Source organism: Condylura cristata, unplaced genomic scaffold (genome assembly GCF_000260355.1).
Source record: "Condylura cristata isolate star-nosed mole 26May11 unplaced genomic scaffold, ConCri1.0 scaffold00004, whole genome shotgun sequence".
Lineage (NCBI taxonomy): Eukaryota > Metazoa > Chordata > Mammalia > Eulipotyphla > Talpidae > Condylura > Condylura cristata.
The window spans coordinates 63,970,118-63,992,470 of record NW_004567105.1 but is presented as its reverse complement, the minus strand read 5'-3'; the positions used below and the strand labels follow the sequence as shown (position 1 = coordinate 63,992,470).

At 48.3% G+C, this 22,353-nt stretch overlaps 1 protein-coding gene across 2 annotated transcripts in view; it reads right to left on the bottom strand.

Moving 5' to 3' along the window:
• Positions 1 to 14,034: 14,034 nt before the first annotated feature.
• The window catches only part of CDCP1 (CUB domain containing protein 1), a 49,361-nt gene continuing 41,042 nt past the window's right edge, over positions 14,035 to 22,353 (bottom strand). Inside the window, exons 6-9 of one of the 2 annotated variants that reach the window (XM_004676253.2) lie at positions 21,295 to 21,675; positions 19,661 to 20,026; positions 17,693 to 17,780; positions 14,035 to 15,488 (exon numbers count right to left, since the gene is read on the bottom strand). In XM_004676253.2, coding sequence (XP_004676310.2) covers positions 15,059 to 15,488; positions 17,693 to 17,780; positions 19,661 to 20,026; positions 21,295 to 21,675 — 1,265 coding nt within the window. In that variant the 3' untranslated portion in view covers positions 14,035 to 15,058. The remainder of the gene's footprint in view (positions 15,489 to 17,692; positions 17,781 to 19,660; positions 20,027 to 21,294; positions 21,676 to 22,353) is intronic. The other variant, XM_012720528.1, reaches the window with a different exon arrangement.

Below are 22,353 nucleotides of genomic sequence, written 5' to 3'. Positions count from 1 at the left end.
AGGCAGAAAGGACAGGAGATGGACGTCCACCCCCAGAAATGGAGTTCAAGCCCATCTCAGAGGGGCTAGTGCAGCAGTGACAGATGGACCAGTTCTCCATACCTCTTCCTTTGTGTGCCAGAAGGAAGACACTAGGGTCAAGACTCCACAGTAGGTGCCAGGTCCCTGGAGACTTCACGATGCTCTCCCCAAGACCACACACCTTGTCTGCTTGGAGCAGTCACCAAAGCTAGAAATGCACAGGCCTGTCAGGAGGAAACAACAACAGATACATAAGGAGATTTAAGAGGCCAGGTAGGTAACAGCTCAACTCTTGTCTGAAGTAGAGTGGGTCATTGAGGAAAACTAATGTTTCTGAACAAGCAGGAGACCTGAGGGAACTGTGAGCGCAAAGAGGAGGAACAGTAGTGTGGCTAGAAACTTTTCTCTACTTCTGACTCGGGGCACTTCAGCTGGAGCAGCGGGCAGGGGTTTATGTTGAAAGATGGCCCCCATGGGATGGCCTCGCAGCCCTGCTGTTCTGTCACTGCTAATACTTTCAGGGCTCACATTTTCTGTGAGAGGACTTTAGAAAAATTGGGCCCCAACCATAATGTGGGATGTCTGAGAGTGCCAGCCTCTTCTGCCCTCGAGGAGAAGTGCGGTTATTAACCAGACACTCGCCCTGGCGAGTCTCAGGGATAAAGGGCTCTTACTCCATCGGCCGTCAACTCTGCCTGGGAGCCTAACGGTTCTTCACCCACACACTGGAGGCCTCAAGTCCAGTTTAGGAGCTTCTGCACCCTGACTGGGGTCCAAGATTGCTCACCGCGGCCCCAAAACCTGTGTGGAAACTCCGTGAGCCTGGGCATTGTCAGACTCACGGCCGGGACGCTGCTCCGCCCACAGCACAACATGGTTCTGAGCGTGCTCAGGCGCACTGCGGGCAGGCAGAGCGGGGAGACTGACTAACCAACAACCGGCCAGCCCAACGACTCTCCCATCCTTCTCCAACAGCCACCATCCCCCACCCTCGCAGGGCCCTTGTGCCACCCCTCCAGGTGGGCGCTCTCCCTCAACTCCCCCACAGGCCTTCAGGTCACTCAGGTCTACACAGCTTTTGCCTTAGTTGTCCGATTAAAACACAGTTAAGGGTGGGGCTTGGAGACAGAGGGAGATGTGGGACCTTAGTTAAAAAATATGCCTCAACCATGATTCGCGCCTGAGAGGTGAAGCAGAAGGAAGGCTTAGGAGGAGAGCTTACCTGGGAAGAGAGCTTTCTTTTTTTAAAAAGATTTATTTCTGCATACAGAGCTGGGGTACAAGCCAGGGGTGCAGGGGTGGTGAGAGGGTTTGCCAGAGACAGAGTGGGGAGCAGAACAGGCTGTCTGAGGAAGCACACTGCTGAGGGGAGCAGTGGGCCGGTGAGGAGAGGTCTGCCCCCGCATATGGGTCACCTCAGGGGCAGGGATTGAACTCATGCCGAAGTGGCTTTAGCTTCTTAGTGCTGCGCTTTAACCCACTGCTACACCAGGGAGGGCCCGAGAGAGCTTTATTTTTTAAATGAGAAAGATGTGGAAGGATTGGGTCTTTGGTGAATCTCTGGGTGGGGATTTTTTTTTTTTTTTTTTGCTGTCATTTGGGAGACACTCCTTTGAACATGTCTGGGAATGAGGTGACTGACCCCTAAGCACCATTAATCCTTTATTTAATGGTCCCCTGGTGACAGTAGCCCTTTCATGGGAATTTGCTGGAAGAATTTGACCATCAGGAGACAAAGCTTATTAGATTCCCTTCCCCCTTCCTCATGTCTTCACTTAATCTGGCAGCTTGAGTGGCTGTTCCGAGCGGGGGTCAAGGACAGTGTTCTGCACAAGATCATTCCTGTCTTCAAAATCCTCTTTCTCACTCTGGGACCTCGGAGAACGTGGAAAAGGGGATTGAAATGTCAATTCAGAATCTTGGGGACAGATGTGTTCCTCAAAGCCCGGGGATGATGAGACCGAGCAAGTCACCTCCCCACTGAGGCTGTTTGCTGCTTTTTATTCTCCAGGTGGCCAGAATTTGGGTTTCCTCTTTCCTTCAAGTGAGAAAATATTAGGTTGCTGTTAAAGAAGCCATAGTGCTCTCTGTAGAGATGAGAAGTCAAGATCCAATCTTGAGGTGAAAGGTCCAATCTTGAGGTGAAACTCTCCTTACAGGTTCAGGGTCAGGTTCTGTGTTGGTCTAACTGCTCTGGCCTTTGGCATTCCTGTGGACCATGAGAGAATGCATGCTTTTCAGTCTCTAAAATGTAAATCATTAAAAAACAGTGCTGAGAAGCTACTGTAATATGTTTTAATTGGTATATAGATTAATAGAACTTGTTTGCTAATGTAAATAGCTTGCAATGTGTCTGTTGCCTTGGGACCAGGGCCAGAAACAAAAGAATTTGGAAAAAGGAGTACAAAATTGGCAAAGAACCCTCATGGCTGTTTACACTGCCCCTCTAGCCACACCCCCATGTTCATTCCACTGCCAGTCTGAATGTGCCTTAAGTTAAAGAAGCAACTCAGAACTGAGACGGGCAGCATGTAGTGAGAGGGCAGCCCGCTGAATGGATGAGTGAAGCTTGCCACCGACAGTTTACGATCTCTGCCTCCTGTGCACAGTGCATGTCGGAATCTCCCTGCTGACCTCCATGTGCCAACTTCCTCCCCACCAGCACTTACCCTTAGCCTGGGTCCCTGTACAAAGTATTCAATAGGAGTGAATTTGAAATAACTGAGTTGAATTTGATACCCAGCAGAATAAATACCATGTAGTTAAGTGCTACCCATGTGCACAGAAATTCTTTATGCAGCCCAAGGCAGATGTGATGCCATGTTTGATTAGTTCTCAACCCTTGGTAAGGATCTGAAGACAAATAGAAACATCTGGGCCAGCTTGTGCAAATGTAAACTTTTATCTTAAAAATCTGTGTCTTTGGTCTGGAAAAATAGATTGATTTTTAATGCCAAAGACAAAGATTGTGTTATCCCAAAAGGAGCTTATTATCCATGTTATTTAAGGAAAACATAATGGAAGTCATAACTTCATCCTGTATATATTGGAATAACTTGGTACTAGACATTTTTGAAAAGGTACATGGCTTTTTAATCTTCATTATTAGAAGTATCTGCAACGTCAGTGTTTCTCGGAGTGTTATTTGCAAAAAAACCACCCAAAAGCCTTTCAAGAGGAAATGAAGTAGATTGCTGGAAAGATCTAACCCTGACTGAAAAGGATCATCTCTGCAGAACGCATTTTCCAATTATCCTCCCTTCAGCTGGGCCTCAGCTTCCTCATCTGCAAACTGAATGGACTGATTGCCAGATTATACATCTGTTTGGTTCTTAAAGATGATTCTTTAAGGAAAAGTTTCTGCCTCACCAGGTGTCCCAAAGTACTTGTGTTTTTAGTAATTGCTGTTCAAATAGAAACTCTGAAAATGATAGGAGAGCAGACTCTGACCTCTCAACCAGATACGGCTTAGAACAAGTCAGAGACTGTAGTAAAAATACAAGCAATCCTGGCTAGTAACTTATACACAATAAAATGCACCTGTTAAGGGTACAGCTGAGGGTTTTAACAAATATTTGCCACCTTCATCTTGATACAGAACATTTCCATGATTCCAGAAAGTTCCTTCATGTGCTTTTGTCACCAGTCCTCATCAGACCTGGTCTACAGTATAGATATATCCTCCCTTAACATCTTTTTTCTGACTTTCCTAGAGATAGAGAGGTGAACACCAGCCAAGTCCCAACACTCAGGGGACTAACGGGCGAGTGCTGGTGGGTAAGAAGTGTTTCTTCAGCCAGCACAAGCCACAGTTTAACTCAGTCTATCACTGGATAAGGAGATGAGACTTGTTGTAGATCTCCCCCAGGTAGGGGCTTCTTCTCTCCTGTCTCCCAGCCCTTCCATGAGTGGCTCTTGGTCACCTCTCCTGTGACTAACCTTCCCTGAGGACAGAAGACCTTCCCAGATAGGACAATAGACAAGGAAGTTCCTGCTGTGGCCCCTTGCAGCTGAACATTAATGGAGCTGTCTCCCGAACTTTTCTTGGCGACAGTGGGGACCCAATCCAGAGCTCTGAGTAAGTGACAGTGGCACAGAAGTGTCGGGTGCTTCAGCAGCATTTTGTTCTCCTTCCCTTGAAGGTGGTAGCTTGTTTTAGAAAAACACTCAGCCCACAGAATTATTTTTCTGAAGAATCATAATGTATACTAAATGTATACTCAGCGGGGAACATAATGGTGGAATAAGAAGGTAAAGTTAGATCCCAAAATGGGTAAGGGCCAGAGCCATACTCTAAGATGTTATTATTATAATTATTATTATTATTATTTTAAGATTTGTTTATTAATGCCCAAAAACTAGCGTACAGGTCATAGGTATGGGGGGGTGGTGGTGGTGAGAGGATTCACCAGAGACAGAGAAGGGAACACAATAGGCAGATGTACTGAAATACACTGCTGAGGGGGGCAGCGGGTGGTCAGGAGAGGTCTGCCACGCCATGTGGTCACCTCCCTGGCCAGGGATTGAACTCATGCTGCAATGGCTGCAGATAGCTTCATAGTGCTTTAACCTGTTGTGCCACCAAGGAGGGCCCTGATGTTATCTTTTCTGCTGAATGGGGTCGATTTGCAATGCAACCTGATACAAAGCATTTGAGACTTACCAACTTTTTATCAACAAATGATAAAATTTGTTGGTATATTTATTTTTTATCAAAAATTCATCTGCAAATGAACATAAACTCTGTTGCATCTAGGTCCCTTTCAACAGTAAGTCAACCAAAAATTTCAGTTCCCTCGAACAGTAAACATGCCTTAGGTGAGCTTGACAGACAATGCTTTGGGGGATTCTAAAGGTCATTCAGTCCGTTATTTGCCTAGCATGCATATTTTGGATACTTTTTCTTGGCATGATTGATCATACTCCTGTAAAGTAACAACCAAGCCTGATTAGATAGACAAGTGCCTCTTCTGAGGCCTGTCAAGTTGATGGCACTGTTGCATGTAAATTCTCTCTGTCCCCAGGTTTCTCCTCAAACGCCTGGGGAGAGGACAGTTGGGGATGTCTCAGTACAATCTGATGACAGATTGAATCTTGCCCTTCCCTTTTGGTGGTATCCAAAAAATAAACAAACAACCAAGTATGTAATGAGTGATGGGTTGGATATCCCTTAGTCTAGGGAAAACGGCCCATGGGAGAATACAGTGTCTCGCATGGGCCTCTCCAGAATGTTCAGATGGAGTCCCCAAGGTGGCCAGAACCTGCTTTTTCCAATACTTATCACCTGGCCATGTGATGCTAAGGACAGCCGAGGCCCTGCAGATTTCAAGGAAAATGGCTACTTTTTCCTTACTTATCTAGAAGAATGAAGGTTACCCAGATTTAGAGTCATCTCCAGAAATGCCTTTCTACCAGAGATATCAATCGCAAGGCTGGTCCAGGAACCAGAGCATCTGGTTTTGTCCTATGAGTCACCCTCCCCTCCACACGTGGGTCCCCCTCTGTTCCTCTGGGTGGCCCCAGGACCTAGCCCTTTCCTTAGCTCAAGAATAAAACCCCGTCTGTCTTATTTTTGCTAGAACTTCCAGTCATATAAACCCTCCATACGTCTGTAGTTCAATTTATTTTTCTCCCACTAATCTGCTGATGTTAATTTGTTTGCTCCACCAGCCCTGGAGGAATCTCAGAGGGGTCAGGGCAATTTTTCTCTGTGCTCCTTCAGGAGGGAAGAGCCAGATTTTCTTGGGCTTAACAGCAGTCAGGTGGAAACAGCATTGTTGGTAAGGAGGCTGGGATTTCCTTAAGGTGGAAGGCACTGTTTCCTAGGGTCAGGGGAGCTTGTTTAAGCTGAGTTAGAGGACTGTGACGAATGTGGGTTAGGTTTCCTTGACAGTGATGTGTTTCCACAATAGGCTTGGATTTGGAGTTGGGGCCTGGGTCAGACCATGGAAGCAGTTTCTGTTTTGTGTACCCACATGATATAAATTCCTTCCTCAGTCTTTCTGGGATGGAACGGTCCATTGTTCAGGAGTAGTTGACTTTCCTGGAAATGGGGGTTCTCAGAGTAAAAAAGGAGTCCTTGGCATATTTGACTTGAGCCTTCCAACACCTTAGTGACGTATAGAAAGACATCTCAACAAGGAAAGCAACCTGATCCAAGTCCTAGTCATCCCTACACCAGGAGTTTGGAAAACTCCAGGGGCCCTCCGGCGTTTCAGCAGCCACAGAAGAGTTTCATAAATGCACCTTGGCATGTTGTTCTCCAAAAGGGTCTGACGGGCAGGAGGTGTGCCCTCTGCCTGCCAGTTTCCTGTGGAACGGCCGTAGGCAAAATCACCCATTCCTTGGCTTTTCTTGCGTAAATTTAAAAGCAGAGGAAGATCTGTAGTTCAGCTGTGCTAACCTCACAGAGTGGTTTATCAGGATGGATTCATTTCCCAGTGGTTGGATGCCAGGCACAGGGCTGCTTGTGGGGTGAAACAGAATTGTGCGAGTGCTTCACAAATGGGCTGAGAAGGTGTAATCAGCTCACCATCATTGAGCCCAGAGACCTGTGAAAATTAACCTGCAGATGGGCCTTCTGGGTGGCAGCAGTGATGGAGTTTGGCGGCTGTGTGGAGGGGGTTGGCTTTGCAGGGAGGAGGTGTGGTGGGAGGTAGGAGTGGGGGAGTTGTCGGAGGGTAGTTACCCAGAAGTGAGGAAAAAATAACAGCCCCGGATTGGCAGCCTGCACACCTGTGCAGGCAGCCAAGCATTAGTGTCTGGTGAAAAGAACAGGACTGGGAATGGAGTTGACCCTGCCAGTGTCCTGAGGCCCAGCGGCCTGCGCAGGGCTCAAAGTACCCACTGAGTCCAAGTCTGAGGCAGAGACTGTCTCTCGCTCCCACAGGGCTGTGGATTTGGATTTTGGCAACAAACTCTCCTTCCCCCTACCCCTCAAATAACACAGCAGCCGCAAAATGATAGGCCTTCCCACGTGGCAGGCTTTCCTCCCTAAACCCCAAGGAGCAGCCCTGCCCCACACTACTCTGTGTCTTAGGCTGAAAGTCTGAGGGAATTCGAGTCCGTTGGGCCTCGATCCTTGAGAGACAGGAGCTGGACACCTTGGCCATGGGAGGACCCCAAGACTTGAAGGTTGGTAAGGGGACAGTCTCTTCAGGTGGAGCATGGCCAACACCGCTTCCTCTCCTGGGACTGGTCATCAGACTCCGAGGCCACCTGAGCCTGGCTTTATCAGTGCTTGAGGAGCAGAGTTCAGAGCAGAGCTGGTGTGGAAGAAGAGACTTCTGGTAGAGTTTGAGCTGTGTTTATGCAGCCACACCTCCAGGTCTTTTCTAGTCATTGACTTCTCAGGGAGCGGCCTGCTCTCTCCCAGAGAGGTGAGATCTAGCCAAACTGGTCTCACCACTGGAGGTGGGAGAGGCTTAAGCTCTCTGAAAACTAGTCTCATCTGAGGCTGGCAAGACTGAAACACTTTTTGGGACTTTTAACAGCCACAGTGTCTTGAGTTTTAACACTTAAACAAGTTTCCATTTTATTTGAAGAGACACTTCCCAAGAGTTCCGAAAGTGTATATACAACAAAAAGTTTCCCGGTCACATGGCTCCTCCCCATGAAGGCAAACACTGTTGACAGTTTCTGTTTGATAAGATTTTTTTTTTCAAACTTCTTTTTTAAACTTATCAGAAGCTTCAAGATTACTTAGAGGTACTGGGTTACCTCTGATTTCATCCTACCTCAGGAGAAGCGATGAGGCCTGGTGATCTTTGAGGGAGCAGTGCTGTTGCCCAGCCCCCTGGGCTGGCAGGGACCATGTCCTTTGGGGTGGGGGTGGGGATGAGGCAGGGCAAGCAGGGCAGTTGCTATGATTAAGATGCCATGCGGCCGGCTGCTCCCCAACGCCTCTTTGTTTTGGAATCCAGCCACTCTTCAGTGGCCTACATCTGGCTCCCTGATCAGGCAGACCCAGCCCCCCCGGGCTGCCACAGACATGGGCAACCAAGAAGCGAATCCCACTGCCGCCTGCACCTTATAAAACAAGACCCCACAGTTCCTGGCTCTCTGGCTGCTGAGCCCACACAGTTCGCTCTGTGCTGCTTCTCTCAGAAACATCTCTTTCCAGGGCCCCGCAAATCCTGGGGGATCATATGCCAGCTTGCTGGAGCTGACAGTGCAGTGAGTTTGGAGATGATGAAACGGTGTCTTCACATTTGACACAATTAGAGAACTGTCAGCTCACAGGGAGAGACAACCATCTCGCCGGAGACAAGGCCAAGCCAAAAGGAGCTGACTGCTGGAGGCATTCTCCTCCTTCAGCAGACTTGGCTAGAGTGGCTACTAAATGCAGACATTGTCATACACTCCATCTCTCCCCGTCCTCGCCATCACCTTCCTTACTAAGTAGATATTAGAGTTCATTTTATAGTTGAAGTTTTGGCCCAGGGAAGTTAGATTGCTGGCCTGGGTCACACAGCTTACACTTTAATTTTTTTTTTTTTTTTTGCTCCTTAACCTCATTCTGCTTTAATTTTTTTTTAAATAAGTGCCTATTTAAATTCACTATCCCTAAAGCATTTAAAAAATTGAGATTAATCTAGTTCTGTCTCCAAGTTAACAGTCTTTGGTAAATAAAGGTGATTTAACATTGTCAGTTGAGTAAAACAGGTGTGTCCTCAGAGTCATCAACAGTATACATAGTGCAGACTTACAGTTTTATTCTACCTGGGTTTGCTATCAAATATATTAATTATACTAGATTCTAGAATTACAATAAATTTAATCTAAGAACAAAATAAAGAGAAATAAGTAGATGTATGTTGAACATGGCAGTAAAAACAACAAACAAGGAGGGCTGTATGTTATAACTTTTGTGTTCTTTACCACCATTATGGTTTTTAGATACTTATTTATCAACAAGAAAGCTAAGATAGTGGCTAGCTTTTCCATGTCTCATAAATTTTTCAGCAATGGCCCAAGCATAATTCTTAGGAACAAATGCATTAAATATAGGTAAAAGAGATAAAGTTTATAAATGAGCTTTTCAACAATATCTGCTTAAAATTATTTCTCCATTTTCTTTGGTACCTTGAGACCATAAACCTATGCTAAGTTGAATGATGTATATTCACTGAATGTCTAGAAGATTTCCAAAAAGATAAATTTCTGCATCACTAATTGCTAAACATAAATTCATCTACCTTTGGCTACCTAATTTTTACAGAGAGAAAGCTATCTGGGTTTATGAGTAAGTATGTCCAAGAAAATTGTGCTATGAGAAACTTATATCTCTAGAAATCATTAAATACATCTTAACAGTTATACTAATCTACTGTAGAATGCTGATATATGATAGTTCATAATTGCCTGCTTCTTAGTTTTCACTGGAAAGTAAGGTTACTAAGATTTAAAAATTCTAATGAATATATAAAAATGAAATGACTGGGAATAATAGAAGTAAGAAAACTACCCTCAGTTGAGTCATAGGCCTTATACCCTTTACAAAAAAATGAACCTAAGAAAACTAGAGGAACTTGACTACGGTGACAAATTTTTAGGTAGGACAGCATAGGCATAATCTGTGAAAGGAATAATTGGCAAGCAAGATTTTATTTTGTGATAGCAGTTGGAATGTACTAAGACCCCCCCCCCTTTCTGAATAAAAGTCTTGCCCAGTTAGTTGAAGACTGAGACACTTGTTGAGAATGTATGGTTTGCTGTTTTTGAGATCTTGATTCTGCAGTTGTGTGTGGGGCCCAGGAATTTGCATTCGATGTTAAGACACTAGGCAATTTGGACACAGGTGTGAGAACTCAGACAGACACTGGCCCAAGGGATGGGCCACTAACTGGAGCAGAACAGAAAAGGTATAGAAACTGTTCTTTCCACTGAAGCCAGAGGACAAATAATGTACTCAAGCAGGGCTTACAGAGGCCTTCAGTTTCAGCAGACTCAAGCCTTGCTCAGAATGGGGGAAATAAAGATGAACTCTGTAATATGATGAAACCTCCCATATGGATGAACATTTCCAATTAGCTTGTTCATTGTCCAAATGGGCTCACTCGGGTCTCCTTGGTGATTACTGCTCTTTGTCAAATCCTTAGACTTTCAGTGACAAGTTGTACTTTGAGGTTAGTTAGTGCCCATTATGTAAACAAAACACTGTGTTACTGCTAGATTCAAGGTTTTATTATAATGTTATAATGGGCTGCATTTGTATTATACACTGGCCCTTATTTAAAGCCTGCCAAAAACATGCCTTTTGAAAAAAATCGTAAATACTAAATGACACTCAATCTTTTTTTTCTTCAATATTTTTTAATGGAAGCATTTAGATAGCACATAAAGATAAGGTAAAATAATTTGAAGCATACAATGACTTTTAGAGTGGAATCTAAGAAGAGTGATGGGATGAAGGAACATCTCTTTAAAGTCTCTCAAATTGTTAAGATATGAACCTGACAAAATAAATGTCTGAATGAGGAGAACCCAGCCATCTAATCAAATGTGATTTGCTACATTATTCTGGAAGCTGTTGTATATAAATAATGAAGGTAATGAACCTGAGTGCAGTGTTATGGATCCTTAGGACTATTGAATTTAGGGGAGTTTGGTGGGATGGGAGGGCTTCCTGGAGGCAGTGTCGAGACTCTGAAGCATGATCAGAGGGAGAGGGTGCAGCTTTTGGCCAGGCGGGAATGAGCAAAGATATGGGCAGGAGTGCCTGTGAGGCGCCCAGGGGATTTTGAGCATGTTGGGGTGAAACTCTGATGCTGAAACCTGAGCTCAGTGGTTAAACTGGCCGTAGATCTCAAAGTACAAGAGAGAGAAAAATGCTACCTCTCTCTTTAAGGTTTGTTTTCACTGTTAGCAGAGCCTAGATCTTATCAGCAAATGATCCAGACCATATGGCTGTACATGTGGGGGGGTGGGGGTGGGGGGACTAACCACAGGTGAGGGGGACACCAGCAGAAACTCAAAACTCCAGTGTTCTGAAGGAAAGCCACTTGCCACTCCTTCGGGTATGAGGGCCCTGCCACCAGCTGTGAACCGGGAGAGACAGGAAGCCAAAGGTAAGCTGGAGGTGCTGCCCCTTGGCAGGGGACGGAGGATTTTGCTGTGAGGGACAATTCTGCAGAGCCAGGAAGTCACATAATGAGTAAGGACTGATGAGTGGAGCAGGCTGTTGAATCTGGATCAGGCTGAGTGACAGAGATGCACCAAAGTTGGGTCCCGTATTCTGGGCCTGGGTGACTGGGGGATCAGAACATTTTAGAGAAGGAAATAACTTTAGATTTACTCTGTGTAGAGGGAAAGAGAAGCCAATTTCAGGCCACACTGCTTATTAGGGGCAGAGTCAGGAAATGAACTTCTTTAAAGAGGGAAGGATTTAGGGTGAAGTGCGAATGAATTGGATGTGGGGTACCACTTGGGTAGAGGAGCTGACCAGTCTACTAGGTGCTGAAAATGTGGGACTGGCACCCAGGCAGATATTGGCTAAGATTTAGGGCCCTATTGTTATAGAGGACCCAGCTGGAATCCCATGGGGACAGTGTCAAAAGGCCAGAGACTCAGGCTTGAGACCCCAGAAGAGGCAGGCAGAGACCTGGGATATGACCCAGATCTGGAAATCTAGTGAGCAAGAAAAAGGCCTAGGCACTTGGCTGTGATAATCTGGCTATGCTCTAGCATGTTAAAGACAGATAAACATTCTTTGACACCTCTTCCAATGAGGCGCTGGGGCTTGCTCCCCGCCTAAGCCTGGGCAGCCTCTGTGGCGGATGTGCCCATAGGATACAACAGAGATGACTCTGTGCCAGTTTTTCCAGACTAGGCCTCAAGTGGCTGGCAGCTCCGATTTCCTACCCTGGGACACTGTTTGGGAGCCCAGACACCATTGCTGTAAGACGCCCGGGAAGCCCCGTGGTCTGACGAGGAGTCAGCACTCCTGGCCTGTCGCTGGCACTGACTGTGTGATAACACTATTTGGAAAGTGGATTTCTGGTTGAGTTGCCCTGGCCTGGGTTATCCACTGGCAGCCCAAGGTGGGGGTCCCTGGGCCATAAACACACAGAGAAGGCAGCATCTGCTAAGCCCAAGTTCATCTGTCTCAGTCAGTGGGAAATTGGAGCCTCTGCTAGGCCAGGCAGCGAGTCGGCCAAGGATTTAAACAACCGGTGCCCATTTTTTGTGTATACTTATTTATTAAAAAAAAACAACAAAAACAAAACTGTAGGAAATGAATAAAATGCTAAACGCTACCACAAATGTACTTACAATGAATAAATTACTTCCAGTTAGCATTGAGATCCATACAGACCTGTCTTTGAACTTCCACAAGGTTCTGTCCCATGGACTTAGGCTTTTTCCCCTTGACACGTCCTCGAGGCTTCCCCTGTCCTGTGCGAACAGACCCCGGATGTTGAGGTCAGTCCTGCAGGAACTTTCACGTTGGCACAGCGGAGGGGTGAAGGCAGCTGGGTATGAGGAGGCCCAGTGTGGAGGGCGCTGTGCTGGCACTCAGCAGGCTTCAGCAGTATGCTTGACTGGCTTCTGAAATACTTTACATAAGTGGGGCCTGGGCTCTCAAGGGAAGAGCTAGGGGTACGTCAGGCTGAGCCTGTTCAAGGAGGTACATCTACAGAAAACATTACATCCGCCTGAGGTCTCAGGAAGACAGCAACTTGGCTTGGAATTCTGAGATCTCCATTAAAAGATGATAATGGGGCCTTGGTCAAGAAAAGCGACGTGTACGATGGTGGTGAGTCCCCAAGATGGCCAGCCACAGTCCAAGTGGAAGGCAGCGCATAGGCCGAGGAACCGCAGGAGAGGCCAGGAGGTCCGGGAAGACAGAGAATGGAGTTTCGTGGCTCCGATGGTGACTTCCAGCAAGGATGCCATTTCAGCTGAGGGAACGAAGCTACCACTCTGCTCTGGCCCTTCATAGCGGGGGTTGCCAGCACCTGGGCCCAAGAGGTCACAGTAACTGGGCAGGCGTGAATCTTTCAGAAAGGAAATGTGCCATTTGTAGCACCAAGGACATCACTAAAGACAAGCAAACAAAAAAGCCACCCAAACCCCAAACTAACAAAGTCTTCCTTCTGGAAAGAATTCAGGAGGCTTGGTATATGCATCATGTAGGGGACAGCAAAACTCTTCCCGGGAGGCGTGGTAGTCAGCCTGCGTGATGCCAAGGTGAAGTCACGGAATGCCTGAGGTCATTTGTATTTAAAGGAAGGTTTTGCCACAGAAATATTGGGCTGCACTGAGGAGCCACACCATAGTCTCCTTCCTTTCAGCGGAGCTCAGGGGCCACAAAGGCAAATGCCCGAGGAGCTAAGCTGGTAATTAGTATAAAAATGAAGGAAATGTGGGTATAAATGAGGGAAATGTGTAAGAAAAAAAGCTCTCTGAAACACACCAGCCTTGCTAACTAGCTCCTCATTTGATAGAAGATATGGGTCTCAAACTTTCCATTTCATTAAAAAGAAAAGCAGCCCTATGGGGCCTTGATCAATAGCGATAGATACACAGCCTCAGTGTGGGAGGCTCCAGGGAGTGGTGGAGACTGCGGTGAACTGGTGATGCCCCAGCTAAGAGTCGAACTGGTTATGTCCAAGTAAGAATGTGAGTCCCATTATGGCCAGATTTTCCGATCTGGGTTTTTACGTAGACATTTTATAATTCGAAGAGTTAAAATTTGTTGCAGGCTAAACAAAATATACCTGCGGGCTGGAACAGGGTAGCTCCTGCTGTGGTGTAGGACAGTGTGGTAGGCAGAATGACGTCTCCCCAAAGACGGCTACGTCTTAATCCCCAGGGCCTGTGGTTGCGCACCTTACATGGCAAAAGGGACTTTTCAGGTAGTGAAGGACTCTGAGTCGGGGAGGTTACCCTCCTGTATTCTGTGGGAAGGCTCTGTAAGTAAAGGTTCTCAGAAGTGCAGCAGGGAAGCCAGAGAAGCAAGCAGGTGCCGCATGTGACCAGGCTCCAGAAGCTGAAGCGGGGGTGGGGGGTAGGGGGGTGGGGTGGATTCTCCCTGAGCTTCTCACAGGGGCACAGCTCTGCGGACAGCTTGATTTAGCTCCGAGAAACCCACCTTGCACTTCTGATCTCCAGAACCACAAGATCAGAAATGTGTGTTGTTTTAAGCCACCTAATCTGGGGTAATTTGCTACACAGCTCCTCTGGTATATTTTAAAACATTTTTAGAGGGTGAAAATACTTCCTAAATTTCTATTTAAATGCCAAAGTATTGCCACAGCTGGGAGAGTCGCCACAGCAGTTCAGGGTCATTCCTTGGGTTTGTAGGCCACGAGACATGGGGATCCAGGATGAGTCTCGGGGCAGCACCACAGGCAGAGCCAGAGACCAGCAGGTCTCCGGCCAAAGTCAGTCAGTGTCAGTGCTGCTCAAGCACACACATCCTTTTCTGGCTGGACAGCTTGCACATTATTTCCACCTCCAAGAGGACAAGCATTTGTTTAGCTGGTGGTTGGCAGAACTCAAAACCCAGACAGCCAACCAGTCAGTGTGAGTTATCATCATGTCACATGAAAAGAGCTGGGTGGTTATACATTCAATTTCTTAAATATACAGAACCACCAAATAAATAACTGTAATAAAAAAGCACATTGTCGTTTCAGCCAGGGGGCCCCAGTGACAGCAGAGACCTCTGGTGAGGCCTCCTGGGAGTCAGAACAGTCCACCTGAAGCAGTCCAATCCAGATCCAAACCGAGGGTCTGCTGCCACCCTGCACTGAGTGACTGGCACTGGGCATTGCCAGCCGCTCTACAACCCAACCTGAGTTTAGAGGGACATGAGCTGTGATGATTGTATCCAGATCAGAATATCCACCATTCTCAGCATGTCACCATCAGGACGGGTCTACCTGGAAATGAGAAGTTGGTAGCAAGCATCCAGGAAACTCTCCTGCTGTTCCTTACAGTTCCTCCTCTTTAGGATTCCTGGTTAGGAACGCTAAAGGGTTAAATTAAATCTCAGTGCCCTGAATTATGCAAAGTCTTTGGGATGAGTTCGTTATTTTGCAGGTTGTTCTGGCTCCTGGACACCCAGCAAAGGAACGCTGGTGTTCTCGAGGCTTCTGTCGCCTTGGGTGGGGTGGGAGAAGGAGTAAGGTTCACTCTCAGACTCAGGAGGGATGTCTGGGGATGGCTCGTCGGTGGTCAACTTTTTAGTTGAAGCCCTGGAGCATATCGGAGGTGGGGAGGGAGGGCAGTCTCCCATGGGGCCCTGGAAGGGCCGGTAGGTGTCCATTTCCGGCTGGTGGAAGGACCCGTTGGCATTTTGGAGCAGGTGCCCATACACCATGGTGTCCTCGATGACATCGTACACGTGGGACTCGTTGTCTTTGCGGCCTTTCTGGAACTTATTGGGCTTCATGGGCATCTGGGTATTGGGATTGTCGTTGTAGACACCCACAGTCAGGCCTTTTATCTCCTTTGTCCTGCTGGGAGAAAGGGAACGAGACAGGAGTCAGGGGAAGACCACCTGAGATGCGTACCAACCCCACACTTCCACAGCACACAGGCCGTTCAGGGGCTCTCACTTGGCATTGGCAACTGAAACTGCTGTTCTCAGAAAGGCCAGCTTCTGTCTCCCGTGTTTGGGAGTAGGGGACAGACCAGAGTAGATTACAGAGCACACTTTTAATAGTCCCTGTGCTCCAAGTTGCTTTGATGGCTGCTGCAAATACCCAGCTTGGAGACAGCCGTCAAGCCCTCTTCTCTACCGGGTATGGATGGTGGCGCAGCCCACCCACCTTGGGCACAGGCCACCCTGCCAGGTCTCCTTGGTACTTTCCTCAACTAACGCTTCATTCCTCTTTGGGCTGGGGAAGTTCTCTGCCCATCTGGGTGGCAAATGATACACGAGACTCGGATGGAAGCCTGTGTGTTCATTTTTAGCTGGGGCTGAGGGTCAGGAGAACTGAGCTTTAGCAGAGGGGTCTGGTTCCTTTGGCGGTGACCTCCAACAGAGGAGGCCGCAAAAGAAGGCAGTATTCGGGCGGGGGTGCTCAATAACACCATTACCATTTGGCTGGTAATGTTTCCTGGTACTCGGACATGGGCAGGCATTAGCACTCCCTGCCACAGAAAACAACGCTTCGCCTCCTTCTCCCTGAGCCAAACAGCAGGGGAGGCTGACTTTTTAGCTGACCGGAGATTCAGATGGGGACGTTATAGCTCAATTAACATAATGGACCATATAATGCACAGGCTGAAGGCTCACTAATTGTGGACAGGCACTCTGTACTTTCTGAGATAAAAATAAATCTAGTACATTTAGCTTGTAACACTGATGCTCTGTCCAGGAGGGTTCTGAAGGCTCCCACTGAAACCCTGTGCACCCCCAGCGCCGGGCTTGTCTCACCAAAGCTCTCCTCATGCTGCCCGGAAACTGGTCCCCTCCCCACATGGGCAGAGCCAACAAGACAAGGTCTTGTTCATGCTGTGTCTCCCACACCTCACATGGTTTAGTGTCCCGCAGACCCTCAAAAGTAAACGCTTGGTGAACCAGTTCAAGGGTGCTGTCTTCATTCTCCACAGAGAGCCTATCACCTCCAGCCAGGTGACAGGCAGGCCTAAGCAATCCTGCAGTGGGTGGCCTCCCCCACAGCAAGGCTGGGGCTGGTGATTTCTCAGGCCAGGGCCAGGGTAGTTTAGGGGTGAAAGAAGGACTAGGTCTACCTGTGCCCAAGTCCCTTCTGATGAGGAAGCTGGGATTCAGGGTTAGTATGGTGCTTTCTCATCTGGCACCCCAGTAAAGCAAAATTTTCCAGAGAAACAATAAAATGATGTTTTGTTGAAAGAAGTTCCTTCCCCTCTGCAATATCAGTACATTCTCATTTCATGCAGAAGAGGCCTCTCCCCGGATTTGCTGGGGGCAGGCCCTTCCTTGCCAGTAGAGATGTTTCTAGGTCGTCTTAATGTTGATTGGGAATTTCAGCTGTTTGCTCGCAGTCCCAGTCAATAAAAAAAATCTTTTTTTCTTGGAGTGTCAAATCATGCTAAGGAAAACACATGTTGCCCTGTGCTGTGGATTTAATCAGAAACATGAGCAGAACTGATAGGTCCTGGAGGCAGTGTGTACTCTGTCTAAAAAGGTTAACACTTGCCTTTCATAAAACAGATGCTGTCATCTTGAGGGGGTGGAAAGTGAGACTGAGTCAGTTACCTGGGTCTGCCTTCCTCTCGCCCACAGGGCTGGCTTTCGGGTGCTAGTTTGAGGTCCAATAAACAAGCATAAAACACACAGTTTGCTTTAGAAACTGGAGACCAAGATGACAGGGGGCAGGTTCAGAGGCCTGATCTGCGGGAGTCTCCTGCTCAGAGGCCCCGCGAGGCTCACCCTCTACCGAGCAGACGTCAGTGGCTTCCGGGGCACCTGCACCCCACACAGGTCAGCGGCGGCACTGAAGCCGAAGCCAGGGTGTCTGTCAGCACAGTGGGTTTTTCCCCCTAATGCTGGGTGTGAGATTTTTTTGAGTCTCCTCTAAGCATAACTCACAATAGACTGGCAATATTATTTCACACTGATCTTCAGGAAGAAATGAGAAGCTAGGAAAAAAGTCAATAATTAATGATAACTCTGGTCTGTGTGACATAAGGACGTGTCAGATCAGCTGAAGGCAGCTTAAGAAATTCCACCTACTTCTTTTTCACGCAGCAAATGATGAGTCCGAGTGCAAACAGCAGCAAGGCGGCGCCTCCCACCACGGCAATGATGACCACATTCAGGTCTGTGAGCAGAGACACAAGGGAGGGAGGAGATGCGCGTGGTTAGGCCGACCGCGACAAGCGTGGTCTCCAAAGATGGCTGCCGCGCCGTCCCGCCCTCCCTGCGCACCATACACACGTAGGAGCCCATTTCCTTTCCTCTTGGTTCTGGGCTGTGCAGTTTTGGGGAGAAGTCTGACTACGCTGAGACTTCCATGTGGTGAGGAACCCCAAGCTAGCCGAGGAGACCCCGTGAGAAAAACAAAGTGAGAAACTCGAGGAAACTGAGCGCCATGCTGCCGGGATCTGTCTCCAGGAGAACCGTACCTGCGGCTTTCAGGTATCCGAGGCCCCACATACCCTAAAGCAGAGATGAGCCGCTCTGCTGTGCTCTGTTGAATTCTTGACCCAGGAAATTATGGGCATACAAAATAATTATTGTGCAAGCCGCACAATTTTGGGGTAGGTTGGTATGCAGTGCTACACAGTCACAATAAGCTGGGGCACCAGATCTACTCCAAAGGCCTATACTGGGGTGTTCCCCCACATTGCCATAGCTGGCGGTGGAGAAGAGAGCAGAGGGTGGAGGAGAAAACAGGGAGTCAGAATTGAAGGAGTTAGGAGAGGGTTGTTTCATTGTGCTGTCCTTTTCCTACAATTGCACAAAGGAAAAAGAAAATAAATCAGGCGCCCTCCACCAAATAGAAGCTTGCTTGTTCAACAAGAAAACCAAAGGTGAGATGGAGAGAAAGTAGGAATGGAAATGACAGAAAATAAAGGTGAGATTGGAAGAATGCCTAGGAGCTAACCTGAGAACATAGACAGCACCTTCTCTTGGGTCTTTCGCTCCTGCAAAGTCTGTTGTTCCTATTCACTTGTGTGGACTGGGGCAGACACTCAGCGTCTCAGATAGCCAGAAAGAAAAGGGATCACAAGAAAACAACCTCCACGGTCCCTTCTTGTTCTGGAATAAAGGGCAAACACGGCCCCACCACAGACTGCCTGGTCACACAAGTATTTCATTGCTTGAGACTCTTCAGTGGATCTTGCAACTTTGAGGACAAAGGCAAATGCCTTGTCTCTGCTCTGAGGGCACTTCATGGATTCCAGCGCCCCACTTTCCAGGGCCCCACATTTTAATCACTGACACTGAATCACCAGTGATACTTTTACGAGGTACTTGTCTTTGGTGCTTAGGTGAGAAGCCCACACATCATTCCTTCTACAACAACATTCTTTCAGCTGAGGAAGATCAGAGGAATGAAGAGATGTCCCCTATGTCAGACAGAGTCATAATAAATGAGAGTGGTAGCTGGACCACAAAAATGCCCCACTTATCCACCTTCCCTGAACCAGGTCTTTTATAATGTGACCCTGCAGCTTATCCCATCAAAAGGCAGAATCTGGTTGTCCGGCTGTTGAATCTGGGCTGGCTGAAAGAATGCTGTAGAAGGGACGACATGTATGTTCCTAACCTAAGCACCAGGAAACCTTATGAGTGTCCTCTCATGGGTCTCTTTGCTTCTGCCAGGAGAATAATGAGACTACATGGAGGAGAGCCAAGGAAGTTCAGTAACCCCAGCTTAGCTGGATCTCAGCCTATGAGATGCCCCTGGCCTTTCGCCAACATGCAGCTGCCCTCAGGTGCATGAGTGATGAGCTCAGTACAGGCCAGAATTGCCTGGCCAACATGTGAACAGTAATAAATGGCTGTTTGTAAGCCATTCTGGAGTGTTGCATTCTGGAGTGGTTTGTTATGCAGCACTGATGCAACAGCCGAGTGATACACAGACCACCAGGATTCCCATCAGTGTTTCTGCTTCATATCCCAGGCTTGCTTCTTACCCTTCGGTTGCCAACCTGCTGTCCTCCACCATCCCCTAGAGACCCTGAAGGCCCTTACCCATAGTCCGTGGGGTAAGTGTCACCCAGAAGAGCAGGTCCAACTGCTTGCCGTTCACAGGGCTACAGTTGGAGATATTGACCCAGAAGCTGTGATGGCGGAAGGTGGGCTTGGGGAGCACCTCCTCCTCCAAGCTGAAGATCTCCTCAGCATGGCTGCGCTGCTCCTGAATGATCATGAAGGCCCTCCCTGTCTGGCAGACCAACCCAGTCCGCTCCTTGAGGAAGGTCAGGCAGGCCACCTGGTCTCTGGGCACGCTGATGTTCCAGGACACCGAGGAGAGTGATGGCAGGCCCCGGTCCCAGTTAGGGGTCCTCAGGTAGACCTTGTTCTTATTGTCCGGGGTCACCATGAAAACACTGTCCTCTGCAGGAAAAGTAAGAGAACCCACACCGACTGTTTTACTCAACTAAAGTGGAGAGAAGAAGGAATAGAGGAGACTCTGGTGGACAGGTTCACCTGGGGCTGTCCTGTAGAGCTTTCTGAGGTGAAGGGAAACTCAGAAAGTTCTGGAGCAACACTGTCCCATCGAGAAGCCACTCCTGTGCCTGTGGGAGACTCGAATTAAACTTCAATCGCTGCACTAACTAGCCAGTGGCTCCTGCATTGCTCAGCACAGGGTTAGGTGCTCAAGTCTTCTGAAAACAAAACAAGAACCTGGCCAACTGACCAAACTGGTGGTCATCTCAGCTGCTTTTCAGATGTCCCTCAGCTGATGCCCCACCAGTCAGGGAGACTGGTATAGACTAATTCCTGCTCCAGACATCAAAAACACTTAGGGTGCTAGAGAGAATTCTAGACCTACACAGCTAGAAGAGCCGCCAACATGTCAACTAACTCATTCCTTATCTCAGGCGAAATAAACCCCCAACATTCCACAAGGATGAGAATGTCTTATTTTCCAAGACTCCCCAGAGGGGGCTTCTCTGGTAACCTTGGCGATATTAGGCAGCACAGACCATCTCACTCCCATAGCTGAAGATGCTTTGTCCTCCCACTCAGGCCTCTGAGGACAAAAGCACACAGGTCAATTTAAAAATGGTCTCTAACTAATGTGACTGTTTCTTTAACCACTCGGAATGGTGACTATGGCTTTTCAAAGCCACCAGGTGGGGTTCACCATGGTGACCTATTTCAACCTGGTTTCCTGCCTCAGGACAGTGAGGCAGGCCGGCTCAGGGGTGAGGGTTGGCACCTTGGCGCTCCGAGAAGCGCCTCCCTCACAGCCCTGTCTTCCAGCCTCGCCACCCTGCATCCTGACTGTCAAAGCAGAATCATAAAAATGTCTGCCTAAGAATTTTTATGTTATTGCACTGAAAATCCAGGACTCTGGAATATTTGGCTTGTTTCTCATTTCTGATCTGCCTGCTTCCAAAAAAGACTCGAACCTGATTATTTGTTCTGCTGCCTACCAACCACTGCCTCCCACTGTTAGAAGAGTCTTTATTACTTGTAACTCCTGGAATTTTCCACACTAGGTAAAATAAGGATGGGGACTCAGTGTGTTTCAACTGTCTGGCATGAGGAACAGCCCCCTCAGCTCTGTCCCTTCTCTGCAGATGAATGACTGAATAAAGAGGCCACAGGCCCACAGAAAGGCCAAAGTGAGAGGGGGCGATGGAACTGCCCCTTACCTTTGAAGTGTGGAATAAAGGACACGGTCAGGTCCTGCCTGGCCATGTCCTGTTGGAAGTTGGGGGCAAAGGTGCGGAGCGTCACAGAGATGTTCTGCTTCACTTGGATCTGCTCGATGGAGCCTCCAGAGCAGAAGGAGCCAAAGTAAAGGTTTTTGCCAGGGACGGTGCTAGCCACGAGGTAGCTGAAGCTGGCGTTGCAGGCCCGCTCCTGTGTGTGCTGCTGCAGCTTCTGAGCTGGCACCAGCGCCAGGCTCACACTGTCCTTGGGTACCAGCAGCTTCCAGGAGAAGTCGTGTAGATCCACGGGCAGCTGGAGGATGTTTGGGGGCACCTGGAGTGAGTAGGACCTCCCGAGGCAGTACCGGTGGTCCTGGCAGTCTGGAAAACAGGGGTTCGCGGTAGCCAGGCATTGGGGAGTCTGGAAGCACGCCCTCCCCAGCACCCGTGGCAAAGCAAGGCTGGCCAGCTTTCTGGGAGCAACCCAGTTTTCCCTTCAATTGCCCCCTCCCACTCCATCCTCCTCTCCGGGTCCTCAATGACATTTCTACCCGCCCCACCTGGTCTCTCTCATCCTTGAAGCCTACTGAACAAGCAGATGGAGTTCTAGAGTATTCAGGGCTGACATGTTCACCCTTGTTTGCTCAGGTACTCCTCAGGGTAGCTGTGTCTTGATGCTAAGTGTCACTTGGGCAGGATATAGTTTTTCCACCCAGGCTTGTTGCCCAGAGTCCCCGTCTGTGGACAGGCAGTTCTGTGTAGTGGTCAGAGCAGGGAGTGTCACTGGGGACATAGTAACTCAGCTCCAGCTCTGTCACTTCCTTCTAATGGGGTGGCCTTGCTTAGCTCCTGCTTCTGCAGATTCTAAGAGCATCAGATCATGGCAGCCCAGCAGGACGACAGTGATACCCATTCATTACATGCTTAAGAAAACTAAAAAGGAGGGTACTCCCTGGTGGCGCAGCGGGTTAGGACACAGCACTGCAAGATAGCCACAGCTGCTTCCATGTGAGTTTGATCCCAGCCCTGGAGGTGACCCACATGGCGTGGCAGACCTCT